Consider the following 19,884-nt stretch of genomic DNA (forward strand, 5'->3'; position numbering starts at 1 on the left):
TCCAGATTTCTTGTTTCGTTTTGGCTTCGTTGTCCTTCGTTACTGACGTGTGACCAGGGTTTAAGGGCCCCTTCACACATAACACAAAAGATGCAGAAACCGAAAGAAAATCCCCAAACCAAACACGAAAAGGGGAACCACGAACCATTGTATGCGTGCATGAACACAGTGTGAGCAGCTGGGACGTGTTGCACCACATCGCGCCGCTGATGTGGAGAAAAATAAAATAAAAACCAGCTGTGTAATTAGCTAATATCTCTGGGTTAACATAAATAATAAATAAAAGGGGACCCAATACAGAACCATGAGGTTAAATAACCCTGGTTAAATAAAAAATAAATGCCACTCACAGGATATGAACCTGCAATTTACAAAAGCTGCGATTATCTGACGGAAACTTTACCACTGTGCTACAATTACTGTCTTATAACAGGAGCATAAAATGGCTAAAATCAACTAGAAGATAAATGTATTTAAAAAAAAAAGACACGACAACAGCATTAAACTCTTTGTATATTGTGCCTAAAACTCTCGTGAATATATTCTCTGGGTTATTAGACGTTGTTATTGTGTTTGTTTTATGTAAAAATGCCAGAAGAAGCTTCTCCATTATTTTCAATTGGAATCATTGTGAGCTGCAACACTTCATGTTCTTTTGTCAAACACTGACTGTCCTGTTTAATCCAGAGTAATATATATAAGATGTCAGAAATTCGGTTTGCGTTTATTAAATTCCACGCATCTTAAACGTAGCAGGCACAGACGGATTATTTATTTGGAATAATAAATGATCCGTATGAAAACTGCAAGTTTTCAAGATCTCTACTGCCATCTGCTGGCCAGCAGTGTTCATGGCAGTATTCGCCCTAAGTACTAAGCGTCTGGGCACCAGTAGATAGCAGTGTTCTATTTATTTTGACCCCGGTTATATCAGACGGTTGTCAAATCAACTTTTTGGCTTTGCAAATGGCTTTTTTTTACAAACAAAAAATGGCATATTTTACAAAAGCACATTTATATGTAAACACAGGTTACATTAATGTGTTGGTTTTTACATAGAATGAATGAGTCAATCAGTCAGTGTTAGCGGAGGCTCATTTACCCATAATCCCTTTGGCATCTGTCTGCGTTTGTTTCAAAACATCAGAATTAGTGCATTATTTAAAATTAAAAGATATGTGTTAGATCTTAACTTTGTACAAATTACAGAATTGACATTAATGGAGTTATTCTATCTGCATTAATTTTATTTACACTTCAAAGCCATAAGTCAGCACTACTTTATTTTCCAAGACCTCCACCTCACGGCGACACTGCTTTTGAGTAGAGAGTTGAGCTTTGCTGCTTCTCTCAACTGTTTAGTAAACTGTGTAGTAAACAGGAGCTTCCAGCAGGGAGCAGGGTGCTCAAAGACAGAAATGCTGACTCACTGTTTGGGTCTGTGGTCGCCTTTGATGCTTCCAGAAGCCATTCAGCTTGTTAGTTGCAAGTGTACTGGAGACAATACTGAAAGTTTATCGGTTATCTGTAGCTTCCGATAATTTTTTAGGTGGTTTATCAGTTTAGCTTCATAAAAGATAACTTTTCAGTTAGCTGATTATCTGTTATCGAAGCACATTTTTTGGTTAGCTGTGTTCACCACTGCTACATACTGTGTAACGTGAACGTGTCCGTATGTCAACTGGTTCCACACAACTGGGTTTTTTAAATGGGAACGTTAATGTGCAATTAATTGTTGCGATTTGTTCACATTTTTTCACATTTATACAACCATGTATTATGGAACCAGATGACATAAATAGATTCATTAAATACATTTAATTTTTAGAGTATTGTCAAATTTCCAAGTCAGAGGAATTTTGAACATACTGATGATAAAAGATTACAAAGCCTTTATTTGGACACTAAGGAACAAAATGATAGTGGTGTTGAAGAAAATCCTTTTGTATGAGGTCTGTCAATAAAGTATCGGACCTTTTTATTTTTTTTCAAAAACTATATGGATTTGAATCACGTGCGATTACATCAAACAAGCTTGAACCCTCGTGGGCATGCGTGAGTTTTTTCACGCCTGTCGGTTATGTCATTCGCCTGTGGGCTGGCTTTGAGTGAGGAGTGGTCCACCCCTCCCGTCGCAATCTCTTTGAGAACTTCCTGAAAGACTGGCGCTTTGCTTGATCAAATTTTTTTCAAAAACTGTGAGGCAGATCAAAGTGAACACCATTCGAGAAATTCAACTGGTTTTCGGTGAAAATTTTAACGGCTGATGAGAGATTATGGCGTGATGCTGTCGCTTTAAGGACTGCCCATGGTGTAATCACACGTGATTCAAATCCATATAGTTTTTGAAAAAAATAAAAAGGTACGTTACTTTATTGACAGACCTCATATATCTGATATAGTTACTAACATGTACCTGTTGAACAGGTGCAGCACCATTATGATGAACGGCCAGGAGCATCTGCTGGACCATGACTGGAGAGATTCATTCCAAAATGCCTACATCGAGCTGGGAGGACTGGGAGAGAGAGTTCTTGGTGCGTTTGGTGGCAGATGAAAGGAGTAATTAGATAACTTCATAGAACTTCCTCAGCTGACAGTGTTGTTTTGTGAAAATGTCCATTTACAACCGCAGAGTACTTTGGTCACGTTTTGGTATCTGATGAACTTTCTGCCAGAACGTTAACAGTGTAACAGCAAATAAATGAAATGACCAATGTTACATGAAACATCTGTGGACACGGATATCTGGAATTTAACTTCACTCCACTTCAGTTCAAATATGTTTAAGCTCTTTGCTAAAGTCAAATTTGTCTTATGTAAAATGATATTATAATCAGAGATGGTAAGCTGTGGTTCAGAGGTTCAGAGAGTAAAAGTCTTCCCATGTGTTCATAAAAACAGGTGATTTCACCGATTAGCTCATCTACCTGTCAGAAGAGTTGAACTAATTAGAAGAAGAAGAGTCTTTATTGTCACTGTGAATGTACATACAACAAAACGTGTCCTCTGCATTTAACCGACCTAATTACAGTTAGACACAATCCAACCACTAGGGGCAGTGTGCAGCCACAGTCCAGCACAAAAGGTCAACTCCACATGTAGAGATGCTGCCTTGCTTAGGAGCAGACCCTAAATAAGCATGTTTTTGATTGTGGGAGGAAACCACACAGACACGGGGAGAACATGCATACTCCACACAGAGAGGGCGAGAAGCGATCCCAGGTCCTTGTTGCTGTGAGGTGCCAGAGCTAACCACTAATCCACCGTGCCGCTGCTGGTTTAGTGAGTGAATGGAGTAAATATGTGGGAGGACTTTTACTCACCTCTGATTATAGCATGTAAAATTATTTGTTGATTAATTAATCAGTTGCTAGAAATATAATCAGCAACAGTTTTGATGATCATTTAATAATTTCAGTAATTTATCAGCAAACAAATCCCAAATTCAGAAATAGTCCATCTTCTCCCATGTCAGGATTTACCTCCTTTTTCTTACACTGCTTGAGATAAACTGGTTGTATAACGTTGTCTATCAAGAATCGACTGGTTTAAAATGACCTTAAACATGTTTAGGCTTGTTTAAAACTGGTTAGGGTTACCCTAACCCTAACAGCTCTAAACCCACAGCAAACCATAGTGGTTTTAAAATCTGGTTAAATTTGTGGTGATCTGGTTTTCAACCACTTTAAATGTCTTCAGTCATGTTTTGTAGTGGTTATAGCAGGTGATGTGTTGTTCAGAACAGCTCTAAACCAACGGCAAACTGGTCTAAACTGCTTTTAAATCTGAATAATTTGAGAAAATCTGGATTTAAAACAGTTTAAATGTGTTCAGTCATATTTTAAATTTGTTAAAACAGATGATAGTTGATGTTGTTTTAAACAGATTTATACCTGTTTTCGGTAAACTGGTTAAAACTGCCTTTAAACTGGGTTAAATTCAAGATAATCTGCTTTTAAACCATTTTCAATGTCTTTAATAATAGTATTTTAAATAGGTTAAAACAGCTAATGATTTATGTTGTAAAACCACTGGTAAACTGGTTTAAACTTCCTTTAAACCTGGTTAAATGTGAGATAATCTGTTTTGTTTTTAAATGCCTTTAGTTGCAGTTTAATTTGGTGAAAGTCGTTACAAATTGAAGCCAGTAAAGTTTTCTCTTTGGGTGTTTGTATTTCACCATCTGTGGATTAGAATTTAAGAAAACTGGACGCTTGAGTTCCTGTATCAGATGTGCAGCGTTGACTCTGCCGGGGGACTTTGTGGTTCCTGAAGGTGTTCTCGAGAAGCCTCAGAACGTTCACGTTTGTCTTCCTTGTTGCAGTCGTGATAAACTGTCTCAGAATTGTCTTCTGGAGCTACACTGATGGCTAATTGTCCTCTCGCAGGCTTCTGCCACCTGAATCTGTCTTCGTCGCAGTTTCCCCGAGGATTCACCTTCGACTGTGAGGACACGAACTTCCCCACTGAGCAGCTCTGCTTCCTGGGACTCATCTCCATGATTGATCCGCCGCGTGCCGCTGTGCCTGACGCAGTGGGTAAATGCCGCTCTGCTGGCATCAAGGTAATTGCTTCCAGATTCACTCGACATTGTGCTTCCTGAGAAGCTTTTTACTGAAGCCTCATTCATCAAACTTTTAAGTGAAGGGATTTGCATGTAAAATGTGTTCTCAAATACAGAGCAGCGCTCCGATGATGCTCTTAAAGCTGATAGACTAATCTATAGATATGAGGTTTTATCACTTGGCTCTCAAGCTGAACACTCAAATTAACTTCACAGGTTACTTATGAACACTGTGACAGAGCTCAGGAGCTCAGCACGTCTTCCAGACAAGAGTTTATTCATCCCTGTCCCGTCATGGAAGGCATTGCAGCGGTTCTGCCTCCAGCCCAGTCTGTGCACACAGCAGGTGGTGCTGGTCACATCACATCATCTCTGTATTGATCCGGATTGATTATTGACTGCAGGGTTTTCAATATGATTGGAACAGAAACCCAAATTTGTGATAGAATGTGTGGAAACGTGTTCAGCTGTCTAACTGACACTGAAACACACATCCACAGCATACAGCAGGCCGCTGTTGCAAAAGGTCAAGAGATTTTTCATTTCACCTGCAAATAAAGTCTGTGAGACCAGCCGAGGTGCAGTGTGCCTGAAAACCCAAATCAAAGCAAACGTTAATTGATGTAAATTTACCTCAGACATGTGCGGCTGCTGTTAATCAGCTCTCTGAAATGTCTGTCTGCTTTATCAGTTGTGGGTTTGACAAAGTGTCCGACATCCTGACGTCTATCAGGAAACGATCATAATTAAGGCTTAATGCTGGATCGAGTAATGAGCCAACGCCTCCTCATCTGAATGAGATACAGACAGAATACCGATTTCCTTTTGGCAGCGTGAAGGTGGTGTGTGTTTCTCAGGTCTTCTCTAGAGGTTTGAGAGTCCTGTATCCTGTCTTAGTTATTCCTTGGCAGCCCAGTCTCATGTTTTTTTTTTTTTTTTTTTTTTTTTGTGCGTCCATCACGAAATGAGTCAAATTTTCCCGATGGGGTATTTTTAACTCACTATTTATTACCAACCCTAACCTTAACCCTAATCCTACTCCTTCACCCAACCCTAACCATAACTGCATTCTGTTTGGGCCATTCTCCCACTTTGGGGACTGTAGCAGTGGTGGACCTGCAGGGGGGGGGTTAGTGACCACCACAGGTGTGATAAAATATGGGAAAGGTCTTGCATAAACAAAGGCTGATTGATGATCACTGCTGCGTATATATATATATATATATATATATATATATATATATATATATATATATATATATATATATATATATATATATATATTTCTCCATTTGAAGAACCCTGAGTACAGGCTGCTGTGGGACATGACGACGATCCTCTTGCTTATAGTAGTAGATGTAATATAGTACAGTTATAGTGAAATTAGCATTTGCAAATCATTCATTGCAATTTTACATTATAAAGACTTTAAGTCAGGGGTCACGATCGCTACTCTCCTGGGCATCACCTGCTGCCATCCACTGTTTTTTCATGTCTGCCTGTTCAAACCACAGCCAGTTAGTCACGTCTGGTGTTTCCTGGCTCTCGATTAGGCAGAACACACTTGGCTTAGTTAATTAGCAGTGGGTGGAGAGAAGGTGGAAAACATTCAGGGCAGGTGATCTTCAGGAGGAGCGTTGTTGAATCCAAACTACTGAATACCAATATTATGAAACCAGACCTGCAACTCATCTCGTGTTTGCATAACCTGACTGCTGGAACTCTTGTGTTGCAAAGTGGTCAGTGTAGTTAGCTTTTTTGCCCTTTGCAAGTGTTTGCAAAAAACAATCCTTATTTGTGTATTTTTTGTGAATAAACTTAGACCTGATCTAACCCTCTTAATGAGAATTTTATTCTTCAAAGCTTCATTTCAAAGCCTTTAAACAAACCGTGCAGTTATTCCATGTGACGTCTGGCAAGTGAGTGTCTTTTTGTTATTCTGTGTGCTCCTCCTTCACCACATCACAAACCATCGTCTCTGCAGGAAGTCCAAAGCAAATCTCACTTCCCCCTGTGTGCAGAATGTTCTGGTGCCTGTACGACACTGTGACCTCATGAAGCCTCTGTGGCAATCAAGTCTTTCCTGTAAGCCTATAATTACTGATTAAAACTTTTGCTGATCACTACACAGAACTACAACCATCCATTGTCCCGTCACAAGAGCAGCCTGTGACCTGACAGATGTTCCAGATGACTCAGGTTTAACGTCTGCAGGATCTACCCAGTGAACAAAAAGACCCACTTTAAACAATCCATCATTCCTTCAGTATGGAGCGATTGGTTTCTCATCAGAATGCACATAAAAATTCACATAAAAGGTTTTGTTGGCGAACCTGAAAGAAGCAATAGGAATAAACCAGCTGGATGGATAATGTCTCTGAGAGCAGAGATTACAGTTCCTGAATCAAAGACAACAATAAGAATGAATTTTTGATGTTTCGGTAAAAAGCAGAGGGTGAACTCACTGTGTTGTGTTTATCTGAGCGCTTGCAGCAGTCGCTGTATCGCATGTATCCATTATAAGCAGAGGCACGCGGATATTTTGGCAGGAAATTAATAAACTGAGCTGCAGGAAGGTTAAATTGTTTCCTGCAGAGATACAAATGATGCAGATACGAGGAGGAGCTCTAAAGTGTGCAGTGTTTCATACACATGGATTTTGGAGAATTATGTTCAGGTACTTATGCTTCACATGATAATTGCTTTAAAAAACAAGACATGCTGTAATTAGTTTACTGTGGATGTTGGAGGCAGAATGAGCAACACTTTTATTATGTTTTAGGTGAAGAAAACACAACTGTATACTCACCAATCCTAATTCTATATATACATATTCGTATATACATATACGCCTGAAAGGTTTTCGTCAGAAAGTTTTCTAAAACTTTTATTTACAGTGTATCACTTTGTTTTTATGGTACAATGTGCCTGATGATTGGAAAAATTGTTCTACAAATCAAATTGAGATCAGCAAAGAACAAACCAGTCAGGACGGCCTCCTCGTAGGTAATTGGCTAATTCATTAATTGCTGAATGATAATTATTTATTTGCCACAATAAAAAGGCTGAAGAAAAAAGTTTTAAAGTTTAGTTCAGTGCTTTTAGAGGCCAAGTTAAAAAGTCCTCAGAGGTTCAAAGTGAAGTTCAGACTCATATGTGTCCTTAAAATTCATTAGTCTCTCATGACAATTTAGACATATTTCATATTAAAAAATGAAGAACATTCTTATAGACATCCTGTGCAGAACAGTCGATAACCCACAGGTGGAACTGTGCCAAGTCCATCTCCTTTGGGCTGTTTGGAAGGTTTGTAATCTAAGAGCAACACAGGGTGCTGAGATGACAGGAGGTGGATTTTTTGTTAAGTGGCTCTGCGCCAACAGAGAAGAGCCACCAAGGTTCCCTGAGCTGAAGCACTTTGATGAAATTTTGTATTTTTCCACCTGTATTTATTTTTATATTGTTCAGTGGTTGTTTTCGGTGTAATTGTGTGCATGAGCAGGCTGTATGTTGGTCATGAACCCACTTGTGTAAGGCGCATCTGAGTATGGTGCCTTTTAAATCCCACAAACACACTGTGCTTGACTTTAGACTCGATTTTTGCTGGGTTATAGCACAGTCATTTTCTGGTGTTGGGTGCATTGCTGAGGTGCAATGCACCTGCTCACACACATGTTTACAGTTTAAAGGACATGGGAGCTGGACCTGTTAACCACAACTGCATTGATTGTACACTGCCAACAACAGTTACACTGCACTGTGTGTTCCTTTACACTGTAGGAAGGTCTGGCCAATAGAGTTTGTTTATAGTCTCACATCAGCCATTTTCCTGTGTGTACACCCCAGACACACATTTTGTTTGGATTCAGTTTATCACCTGACCTCTGACCCTTGGTACATCATTGTTTTTTTTTATCTTGCAGCTAAACAACACATCTAAAGGCAAATAGCACCTGTCTGCTGAGAGACAGGTCACACAGATGGACTGCGGTGGGGTTTAATGTGATAACATTTTGTGATTTATGTGGCTGTTCATGTGCGGTTAGGTTATCATGATAACTGGGGACCACCCGATCACAGCCAAAGCCATCGCTATGGGTGTGGGCATCATCTCTGAGGGCAACGAGACAGTGGAGGACATTGCTGATAGACTGGACATCCCTCTGAGCCAAGTTAACCCCAGGTGTGTGTGTGTGTGCGTGCGCGCGTGCGTGCGTGCATGTACTATGTGTCACTGCTGCATTCACACATGCATCCAAATACCTACCTTGGTCTTGGGTTCCTTATCAACCTTACATGGCATTCTTTTTGCATGATTGCATATTATTTCTTTTGTCCAAACTCAACACGATGTTAACTTTTTACTGACTGAGCATGTTTTTGTTTTTTTTTGCCTCCTTGCTCTCGGCCAAGACGGTTGCATTTTTCTCTTCTCCCTCCCTCCTTATCTTTCCTGCTTCTGTGGCGTGTTGTCTGTGAGGCTGCCAGCTTTGCTCTTCTGGAAACAGCAAAAATGGATCTGTTTAAGTGGTGTCTGAATGCAATTGACACTATTTTTTTTACAAGACACTCGGGAGCGGAGGACCCGACCTGTCCTGCCAGGACACATGTGATGGGTTACGTGATGGACAGTTGGAGGAAATGGCAGGTCATGTGCCTTTACACGCTGTCTGTGGAGGGCGTCGAAGATGTGTATATATTTGGTTTGGTATATTTGGTATATATTTGATTATATTTGCACGGTGGTGACCGGGTTCCTGCTGTGTGGAGCGGGCATAGCGCTGGTTTACCGGAAAATTAAGAAAGTGGAAGCGGTAATAATTGGCCCGTCCAGGCTGCCCCACATGATTGATTCGATTGGAAGGGCAGTGTCAGCTCAGTCGGCGAGTGTTAACTGAGCATTGGATACCATCTCGGGAAGAATGGCTGCACTGGAAAACCACATTGATCGTCAGTAATGATCACATCTCCTCTCCTATATTCAGATGTATTGAAAGCCACTCTGTCTCAGACTGTGGAATCTTTCAGGCGTCTGCTAATCTGGATTTCCATTCGGCTTCCCAAAACACAGCTGCACTTCAAGGCCGCTGTGATAAAAACCTCCTGGAAGAAGAACAATGCTCATGCCTCACTCCCCCTGGTCTCCCCCCGCCCTCAGCTTCTCCAGCTCTGACGTTGATTGTGGACAGCGGACTGTTCAGGGCTGGGCTCCTCCTCCCTCCAGAATGGACGAACAAGGCCGCTGATGGCGCCTAAAGGCGGCCTCCGGGTGTTCTGTCTGATAACTGGACTCTTACAAATCTCGGTCGTCGTCTCTCGTCCTGTTGTTGTGTGTGATCATTGTTCATTGTGCTGATGGGTTTTTTCCTTTCTTTTCCTTTTTTTCCGTTTTTCTTTCCCAAGTTTTACCTTGTGTGTGCTTTTTATATGTGTTCATGTACCGAGCCGGCTTATGTGTGTTGTGTGTTATGTGTGTGTCGTCTGTCGTCATGAGGCTGGTCATGGTTTGCTCAGCCCTGCTGTTGACCTAAGGCAGGATATACATCTGGAGCTGGTCCCCGGGCGACTAACAGCGACTTCTGCTTCTAACTGGCAATTAGGATGGGTTAAATGCAGTAAACACATTTCATTGTGCATATAACAATAAAATTCTTTTGAATCCTTTGAATGTTTGACCTCTGCAGGTTTGGAAAAAACAACCATATTTTCTGGAGTATAAGTTAAAAAATGCCTCTTGAAGAGGAAAAACCCAGATCTGAGCCACACTGGAGTATAAAATGCATCTCTTTTCTATATTTTCAGCTCTTTTATTTGGGATTTTTGTGCATTGTTGTCATGTACTTTTCATTATTGGCATTTGTTCTTTATGATTAACATTTATTTTGTTTAGTGTTTTGATACCTGTGAAAATCTGATATAAATACAGTAGTCATTAGAATTATTATTATTAATAAGGAATGTGTGATTTTTATATATATATATATATATATATATATATATATATATATATATATATATAAAAACTACGAGGTCTGTGAGAAAAGTATCAGACCTTTTTATTTTTTTCAAAAACCATATGGATTTGAATCACGTGTGATTGCATCAGCCAAGCTTGAACCTTCGTGCGCATGCGTGAGTTTTTTCACGCCTGTCGGTTGCGTCATTCGCCTGTGAGCAGGCTTTGTGTGAGCACTGGTCCACCCCTCTCGTCGTTAAGGAAATGGCGGAATGATTTGGAGCTTTGCTGCATCAATTTTTTCCTGAAACTGTGAGAGACCTCCAGGTGGACACATTTGGAAAATTAATATGGCTTTCAGGGACGATTTTATGGGGATTACACAGATTAAGGAGTGCTCCAGCCGGTTTAAAGACCGCCCACAGCGTCTGAGAGCGCGGCACGCTCCGAGCGCCGATCGACATGCTCAGACCCCGCTGGAACAACCAGATCATTTCCAACGTGAAGACTTTGTTGATCCGGGACATCGTCTGACTTTAACAAAAAGGCAGAAGACGTGGACATCAGCACTGTTTCGGCACATTCCACTGTTACAGGAGTTTTTTTCATGGAAAAAGAAGCGGATGAATGCGCCACCGTGCCGCTCATGGCAAGGGACAAAACGACCTCCGTGTTGGTCTCACAGGACGGCTTTCAGGTGGCTTTCAGACGGCTTCCGGTTGCTTTTCAGTCGTGTGACTATCCAAGAAATTGAGCATGAGCTGGACATGCCCTAACATGTCCTGTGAGGCTTCATCATGGCGTTGCTTTGCACCATGTGGCTCCGCCGCGACACGCAGGATTCCTCCGCTCCTCTTTCCATGACAAAAACTCCTGTAACAGTGGAATGTGCTGTTCATTTCTAAACTGGACGCTGTCTTGATCCGGTATGTCGTCTGACTTGCACAGGAATTGCGGAAGACGTGGACATCAGCACTTTTTCGGCATATTGAGACAGACGTGCGGAGGAATCCCGCGTGTCGCGGCGGAGCCGCATGACGCAAAGCAACGGCGTGATGAAGCCTCACAGGACATGTTGAGGCGTGTCCAGCTCATGCTCAATTTCTCGGATATTCACACGACTGAAAAGCAACCGGAAGCCGTCTGAAAGCCACCTGAAAGCCGTCCTGAGAGACCAACATGGAGGTGGTTTTGTCCCGCGCCATGAGCGGCACGTTGGCACATTCATCCGCTTCTTTTTCCATGAAAAAAACTCCTGTAACAGTGGAATGTGCCGAAAAAGTGCTGATGTCCACGCCTTCTGCCTTTTTGTGAAAGTTAGATGATGTCCCGGATCAATCAATCAATCAATTTTTTTATATAGCGCCAAATCACAACAAACAGTTGCCCCAAGGCGCTTTATATTGTAAGGCAAGGCCATACAATAATTATGTAAAACCCCAACGGTCAAAACGACCCCCTGTGAGCAAGCACTTGGCTACAGTGGGAAGGAAAAACTCCCTTTTAACAGGAAGAAACCTCCAGCAGAACCAGGCTCAGGGAGGGGCAGTCTTCTGCTGGGACTGGTTGGGGCTGAGGAAGAGAACCAGGAAAAAGACATGCTGTGGAGGGGAGCAGAGATCGATCACTAATGATTAAATGCAGAGTGGTGCATACAGAGCAAAAAGAGAAAGAAACAGTGCATCATGGGAACCCCCCAGCAGTCTACGTCTATAGCAGCATAACTAAGGGATGGTTCAGGGTCACCTGATCCAGCCCTAACTATAAGCTTTAGCAAAAAGGAAAGTTTTAAGCCTAATCTTAAAAGTAGAGAGGGTGTCTGTCTCCCTGATCTGAATTGGGAGCTGGTTCCACAGGAGAGGAGCCTGAAAGCTGAAGGCTCTGCCTCCCATTCTACTCTTACAAACCCTAGGAACTACAAGTAAGCCTGCAGTCTGAGAGCGAAGCGCTCTATTGGGGTGATATGGTACTACGAGGTCCCTAAGATAAGATGGGACCTGATTATTCAAAACCTTATAAGTAAGAAGAAGAATTTTAAATTCTATTCTAGAATTAACAGGAAGCCAATGAAGAGAGGCCAATATGGGTGAGATATGCTCTCTCCTTCTAGTCCCCGTCAGTACTCTAGCTGCAGCATTTTGAATTAACTGAAGGCTTTTTAGGGAACTTTTAGGACAACCTGATAATAATGAATTACAATAGTCCAGCCTAGAGGAAATAAATGCATGAATTAGTTTTTCAGCATCACTCTGAGACAAGACCTTTCTGATTTTAGAGATATTGCGTAAATGCAAAAAAGCAGTCCTACATATTTGTTTAATATGCGCTTTGAATGACATATCCTGATCAAAAATGACTCCAAGATTTCTCACAGTATTACTAGAGGTCAGGGTAATGCCATCCAGAGTAAGGATCTGGTTAGACACCATGTTTCTAAGATTTGTGGGGCCAAGTACAATAACTTCAGTTTTATCTGAGTTTAAAAGCAGGAAATTAGAGGTCATCCATGTCTTTATGTCTGTAAGACAATCCTGCAGTTTAGCTAATTGGTGTGTGTCCTCTGGCTTCATGGATAAATAAAGCTGGGTATCATCTGCGTAACAATGAAAATTTAAGCAATAGCATCTAATAATACTGCCTAAGGGAAGCATGTATAAAGTGAATAAAATTGGTCCTAGCACAGAACCTTGTGGAACTCCATAATTAACTTTAGTCTGTGAAGAAGATTCCCCATTTACATGAACAAATTGTAATCTATTAGATAAATATGATTCAAACCACCGCAGCGCAGTGCCTTTAATACCTATGGCATGCTCTAATCTCTGTAATAAAATTTTATGGTCAACAGTATCAAAAGCAGCACTGAGGTCTAACAGAACAAGCACAGAGATGAGTCCACTGTCCGAGGCCATAAGAAGATCATTTGTAACCTTCACTAATGCTGTTTCTGTACTATGATGAATTCTAAAACCTGACTGAAACTCTTCAAATAGACCATTCCTCTGCAGATGATCAGTTAGCTGTTTTACAACTACCCTTTCAAGAATTTTTGAGAGAAAAGGAAGGTTGGAGATTGGCCTATAATTAGCTAAGATAGCTGGGTCAAGTGATGGCTTTTTAAGTAATGGTTTAATTACTGCCACCTTAAAAGCCTGTGGTACATAGCCAACTAACAAAGATAGATTGATCATATTTAAGATCGAAGCATTAAATAATGGTAGGGCTTCCTTGAGCAGCCTGGTAGGAATGGGGTCTAATAAACATGTTGATGGTTTGGATGAAGTAACTAATGAGAATAACTCAGACAGAACAATCGGAGAGAAAGAGTCTAACCAAATACCGGCATCACTGAAAGCAGCCAAAGATAACGATACGTCTTTGGGATGGTTATGAGTAATTTTTTCTCTAATAGTTAAAATTTTGTTAGCAAAGAAAGTCATGAAGTCATTACTAGTTAAAGTTAATGGAATACTCAGCTCAATAGAGCTCTGACTCTTTGTCAGCCTGGCTACAGTGCTGAAAAGAAACCTGGGGTTGTTCTTATTTTCTTCAATTAGTGATGAGTAGAAAGATGTCCTAGCTTTACGGAGGGCTTTTTTATAGAGCAACAGACTCTTTTTCCAGGCTAAGTGAAGATCTTCTAAATTAGTGAGACGCCATTTCCTCTCCATCTTACGGGTTATCTGCTTTAAGCTATGAGTTTGTGAGTTATACCACGGAGTCAGACACTTCTGATTTAAAGCTCTCTTTTTCAGAGGAGCTACAGCATCCAAAGTTGTCTTCAATGAGGATGTAAAACTATTGACGAGACGGATCAACAAAGCCTTCACGTTGGAAATGATCTGGTTGTTCCAGTGGGGTGTGAGCCTGTCGATCGGCGCTTGGAGCGCGCCGCACTCTCAGATGCTGTGGGTGGTCTTTAAACCGGCTGGAGCACTCCTTAATCTCTGTAATCCCCATAAAATCGTCCCTGAAAGCCATATTAATTTTCCGAATGGTGTCCACCTGGAGGTCTCTCACAGTTTCAGGAAAAAATTGATGCAGCAAAGCTCCAAATCATTCCGCCATTTCCTTAATGACGAGAGGGGTGGACCAGTGCTCACACAAAGCCTGCTCACAGGCGAATGACGCAACCGACAGGCGTGAAAAAACTCATGAATGCGCACGAAGGTTCAAGCTTGGCTGATGCAATCACACGTGATTCAAATCCATATGGTTTTTGAAAAAAATAAAAAGTTCCAATACTTTTCTAACAGACCTCGTACATATATACTGTGGATTCAAGCAGAGTGTGCAGGTTGTAAACCTGTCTATGTAAGATGTATATGAATATTGCACCATAGATTTACAGTATTTTGAGTTCAACTTTTGACCAGGTTTTTGGTGGATTATGGTGTAATCACTTTCTGTTGCATCACGACAGCAATCCACCAGAACTACATCTGACCATTTTCACAGTACGATGGCCTCAATTGTACAAATGAGTGCATGTGCACTCAGTATTTAAAGAACAAAAGGTGACGTTGCACCTGATGTAAAATGTTTACAATCCACTGGATTTAGGCATTTTGTAGTTTTTGTCAAGTTTCCAGGGACTTCATGACATCATCTCTGTTTGAGATGATGTCATGAAGTCCCTGAGCTGAGACTGTCTGTGAGCGAGAAAGACAAAGTGAGAACATGCTGTCTGAGTTGTGCACTTTTCGGGATCACTGAGTTGTTCCTCTTCATGAATGTGTGTGCGATCCCCAGGGATGCCAAGGCCTGTGTGGTGCACGGGTCAGACCTGAAGGACATGAGCTCTGAGTACCTGGATGATGTGCTGAAGTACCACACTGAGATCGTGTTTGCTCGCACCTCACCTCAACAGAAGCTCATCATCGTGGAGGGCTGCCAGAGACAGGTCAGTGGGCACGCAGGTTTGGGGTGGCGGCGGGCTTGTGGAATGATTGTAGCTGAATAGTGTTAACACGTGTGTGTGTGTGTGTGTGTGTGTGTGTGTGTGTGTGTGTGTGTGTGTGTGTGTGTGTGTGTGTGTGTGTGTGTGTGTGTGTGTGTGTGTGTGAGAGATAAAGTCTGTGTGAAATCTTGAATGTGTCCCTTCATTTCACTGCAGGTTCAGTTGATGAATGCAGTGTTTACTGCACATGACTTTGTTAATGAATGCGTTGGCGTGAGTCTGGAAGTTTGTGTGTGTGTGTGCGTTTCCTGAAATAGAGCCTATATACCACATTTCTCTAAGAGGCTCTTACAAAATGGTTGCAGATTTGTGCAGTTTGTCTATATTTTGTCCACGCTGGAGAGTTTCTCAGCTCGTCTCAGGTCTTATCACAGCATCTCAAATGAAGACAAATCTGTGAGAATGTGCTGGAGTCACGCAGCAATATATTGACGGTACCACAGAACCACTCTGGGTTCTGAAAACAACCACACATGCAGACAACAAATCCCTGCCCACCTCTCAGAAGGAGAGCACCCTTGGTCTTCTCCAGCCAATTGGGTTCTCAACACTGAGGCCCCTGCGTAGTCAATCATAATGCCAAAACTGATACTCTTTCACAATACAAGTAACACTCTTCATCTGAGTCTCCCTAAGTTTCCATTCCTTTGACACAGTCTTTCCAGTGGTACTGAAGTATCCTCCATGGGAACTGGTACCAAAGGCATCCAGTCATTGCTTTTGGTCAACGGTTAGCTTCAAAATATCACAATCATACAGTAAAACAAGAAGCACCAGGAATAAAGGCTTTGATGTTCTCTGCATCACCAAACACCTCTGTCCAGCCACCTCATGACTCCATGAGATCTTGCCAGGTGAACACTGCTTCTGAGATCAATGAACATTTTGACAAGTTCAGTTATTACTAAGGTGATTCTGTGACCCACATAATTCTTATTCACCCTAGGGACACAATACCTAATAAGGGACACAATACCTAATTAAACCCTACGTACCAGCTAGCAGTCAGCTAGGTAGGGAGGTGCCAGTCTGTGAACAATTTTATAGGTTAGTAACAGAACCTTAAAATCTGATCTCACTGGGACAGGAAGCCAGTGAAGAGACGCCAAAATGGGTGTAATGTGGTCGAACTTTCTGCTTTGTGTCAAAAGTCTGGCAGCAGCATTTTGAACCAATTGGAGAGCCCTAATGCTGGAATGTGGTAAACCAGAAAATTTCGGTGCAGTAGTCCAATCTAGAAGAGTCAAACGCATGGATCTGTTGTGAAAAGTGTAGGAACATGGACCCACAACAGGGGGCGCAAATGAACAGACAATGGAATAAGCCAAATATAACAATTTAATGTTGTGAATGTGCACAACAGAGCAACAGACAACACAATTGAGATCACCAGTCAAATAACTTATGGTGGTGTGTGAGCAGGCTCGAGGATAGGAGACGCCTGTCCAAAAAAGAGCCGGATCCCACACGCCTTCCACTTCAATGGACCTGAAGCAATCCTGGAGCCGCCAAGCACTGGGTCCCCAGGTGGCCACTGCCTCCGGCTGTCAGATCGGGTACTGCTGACAGAAAGAACAGACAGGTGATGGTGGGTGTATGAACACCCAGCAAACAGTTCAACACGAAGGTGAAAGCACCTCCACCTCTCAATCACAGAGTTTGTACCGATCCTGCAGTAACAATTAACAGTCTGCAAACTCAGAATACTGTCAGTACGTACAGAAGTAAAAACGTTACTACTGTATAAATCAAAGGCTGAGACGTTTACTTAACGGCAGACAATTTCTCGGCAGTGAGGTGAAGATGCTGCCCGGCTCTTATGGAGGTGTGGATGATGATGATGAGTGACAGCTGGTGTTGTAGATGAGTGACAGCTGCCACTCCCGGTGCTCCGGCGCCCTCACGTGCCTGAAGCCCGCACTTCAGGCAGGACGCCCTCTTGTGGTGGGCCAGCAGTACCTCCTCTTCAGCGGCCCACACAACAGGACCCCCCCCTCAACGGGCGCCTCCTGGCGCACGACCAGGTTTGTCCGGATGTCGGCGGTAGAAGTCGGCCAGGAGGGCCGGGTCCAGGATGAAGCTCCTCTTCACCCAGGAGCGCTCTTCAGGTCCATAACCCTCCCAGTCCACCAGATACTGGAATCCCCGGCCCTTACGACGGACGTCCAGGAGCCGGCGAACTGTCCACGCAGGCTCCCCGTCGATGATCCGGGCAGGAGGCGGCGCCGGTCTGGGGGCACAGAGGGAAGAGGTGTGGTGAGGCTTGACCCGGGTTTACATGGAATACAGGATGGATCCGCAGTGAAGCTGGCAGCCTCAGCTTCACCGCAGAAGGACTGAGGACCTTGACGATCGGGAAAGGGCCAATGTACCGATCCTTCAGCTTATGGGACTCCACCTGTAATGGGATGTCTTTTGTAGACAGCCAAACCTCCTGCCCGGGCTGGTATGCAGGGGCCGGGGACCGCCGGCGGTCTGCATGGGCCTTGGCCCTCGTCCGGGCTTTGAGCAGGGCAGAGCGGGCAGAGCGCCACACCCGACGGCACCGCATCAGATGGACCTGGACCAAGGGCACCCCGACCTCTCCCTCCACTAGCGGGAACAATGGGGGCTGGTACCCCAAACACACGTCAAACGGGGAGAGGCCGGTGGCAGACGAGACTTGACTGTTGTGTGTGTACTCGATCCAGGCCAGATGGTTACTCCAGGCTGTCAGGTACACCGAGGTCACACAGCAAAGGGCCTGTTCCAACTCCTGGTTGGCCAGCTCTACCTGTCCGTTGGTCTGGGGATGGTACCCGGACGAGAGGCTCACGGAGGCCCCCAGCTCTCTACAGAAACTCCTCCAGACCTGCGAGGAGAACTGGGGACCACGGTCAGAAACGACATCGGATGGAATCCCATGCAGATGCACGACGTGGTGGACCAGGAGGTCTGCAGTCTCCTGGGCCGTCGGGAGCTTCGGGGGGGCCACGAAGTGGGCCACCTTGGAGAACCGGTCCACTATCGTGAGGATGGTGGTCATGCCCTGGGACGGCGGGAGGCCCGTGACGAAGTCCAGGCCGATGTGGGACCAGGGGCAGTGGGGCACAGGTAACGGTTGGAGGAGACCCTGTGCCTGTTGGTGGTCTGCCTTACCCCTGGCACAGGTGGTGCAGGCCTGGACATACTCCCGGACATCGGCTTCCATGGACACCCACCAGAAGCGCTGCTTGACCACTGCCATGGTCCTTAGCACCCCTGGGTGACAGGAGAGCTTGGACCCATGACAGAAGTCCAGGACAGCAGCTCTGGCTTCTGGTGGGACTTAGAGTTTTTCCTAGGGCCGGTCCCCGGGTCTGGGTTCCATGTCAGGGCCTCCCGGACGGTCTTCTCCACGTCCCAGGTGAGGGCTGCCACGATAGTGGACTCGGGGATGATAGGTTCCGGTGGATCTGACAGCTCGACCTTGACCTCCTCTTCATGGACCCGGGACAGGGCGTCAGATCGCTGGTTCTTAGTCCCGGGATGGTAGGTAATCCGGAAGTCAAATCGCCCGAAGAACAGTGACCAACGGGCTTGCCTGGGGTTCAGACGCTTGGCGGTCCGAATGTACTCCAGGTTCCGATGGTCCGTGAAAACCGTAAATGGTACCGCAGCTCCCTCCAACAGGTGTCTCCACTCCTCAAGAGCCTCTTTCACCGCAAGAAGTTCCCAATTGCCGACGTCATAGTTCCGCTCCGCCGGGGTCAACCTGCAGGAAAAATAGACGCATGGATGGAGAACCTTGTCGGACTCCCCGCTCTGGGACAGCACGGCTCCTATCCCTGAGTCAGAGGCATCCACTTCTACAACAAACTGGCGATTGGGATCGGGCTGCACCAGAACGGGTGCAGACGAGAACCGACGTTTCAACTCCCTAAACGCGGCTTCGCACCGATCCGACCAGGTGAAGGGGACTTTAGTGGAGGTCAGGGCCGTCAGGGGGCCAACTACCTTGCTATAACCCTTAATAAACCTCCGGTAGAAATTAGCAAAGCCGAGGAACTGTTGCAGCTTCCTATGGCTCGTCGGTTGGGGCCAATCCCTCACGCCGCAACCTTGGTCAGATCGGGTGTGACGGAGTTGGAGGAGATGATGAACCCCAGGAAGGACAAAGAAGTACGGTGGAACTCGCACTTCTCGCCCTTCACAAACAGCCGGTTCTCCAACAACCGCTGCAGGACCTGACGTACATGCTGGACATGGGTCTCAAGATCCGGGGAGAAGATGAGGATGTCGTCCAGGTATACAAAGACGAACCGGTGCAGGAAGTCCCGCAAGACGTCATTAACCAATGCCTGGAACGTCGCGGGCACATTGGTGAGGCTGAACGGCATGACCAGGTACTCAAAGTGACCTAACGGGGTGTTGAATGCTGTC

General features: G+C 44.2%; 1 protein-coding gene across 1 annotated transcript in view; it reads left to right on the plus strand.

The window, feature by feature from the left end:
• atp1a2a (ATPase Na+/K+ transporting subunit alpha 2a) overlaps positions 1–19,884 on the plus strand; it is a 166,160-nt gene that overhangs the window by 90,877 nt on the left and 55,399 nt on the right. The window contains exons 13-16 of the mRNA XM_034182830.1: positions 2,428–2,537; positions 4,392–4,567; positions 8,614–8,750; positions 15,276–15,426. Coding sequence (XP_034038721.1) covers positions 2,428–2,537; positions 4,392–4,567; positions 8,614–8,750; positions 15,276–15,426 — 574 coding nt within the window. The remainder of the gene's footprint in view (positions 1–2,427; positions 2,538–4,391; positions 4,568–8,613; positions 8,751–15,275; positions 15,427–19,884) is intronic.

Source organism: Thalassophryne amazonica, chromosome 12, assembly GCF_902500255.1.
Source record: "Thalassophryne amazonica chromosome 12, fThaAma1.1, whole genome shotgun sequence".
NCBI classification, from domain to species: Eukaryota; Metazoa; Chordata; class Actinopteri; order Batrachoidiformes; family Batrachoididae; genus Thalassophryne; species Thalassophryne amazonica.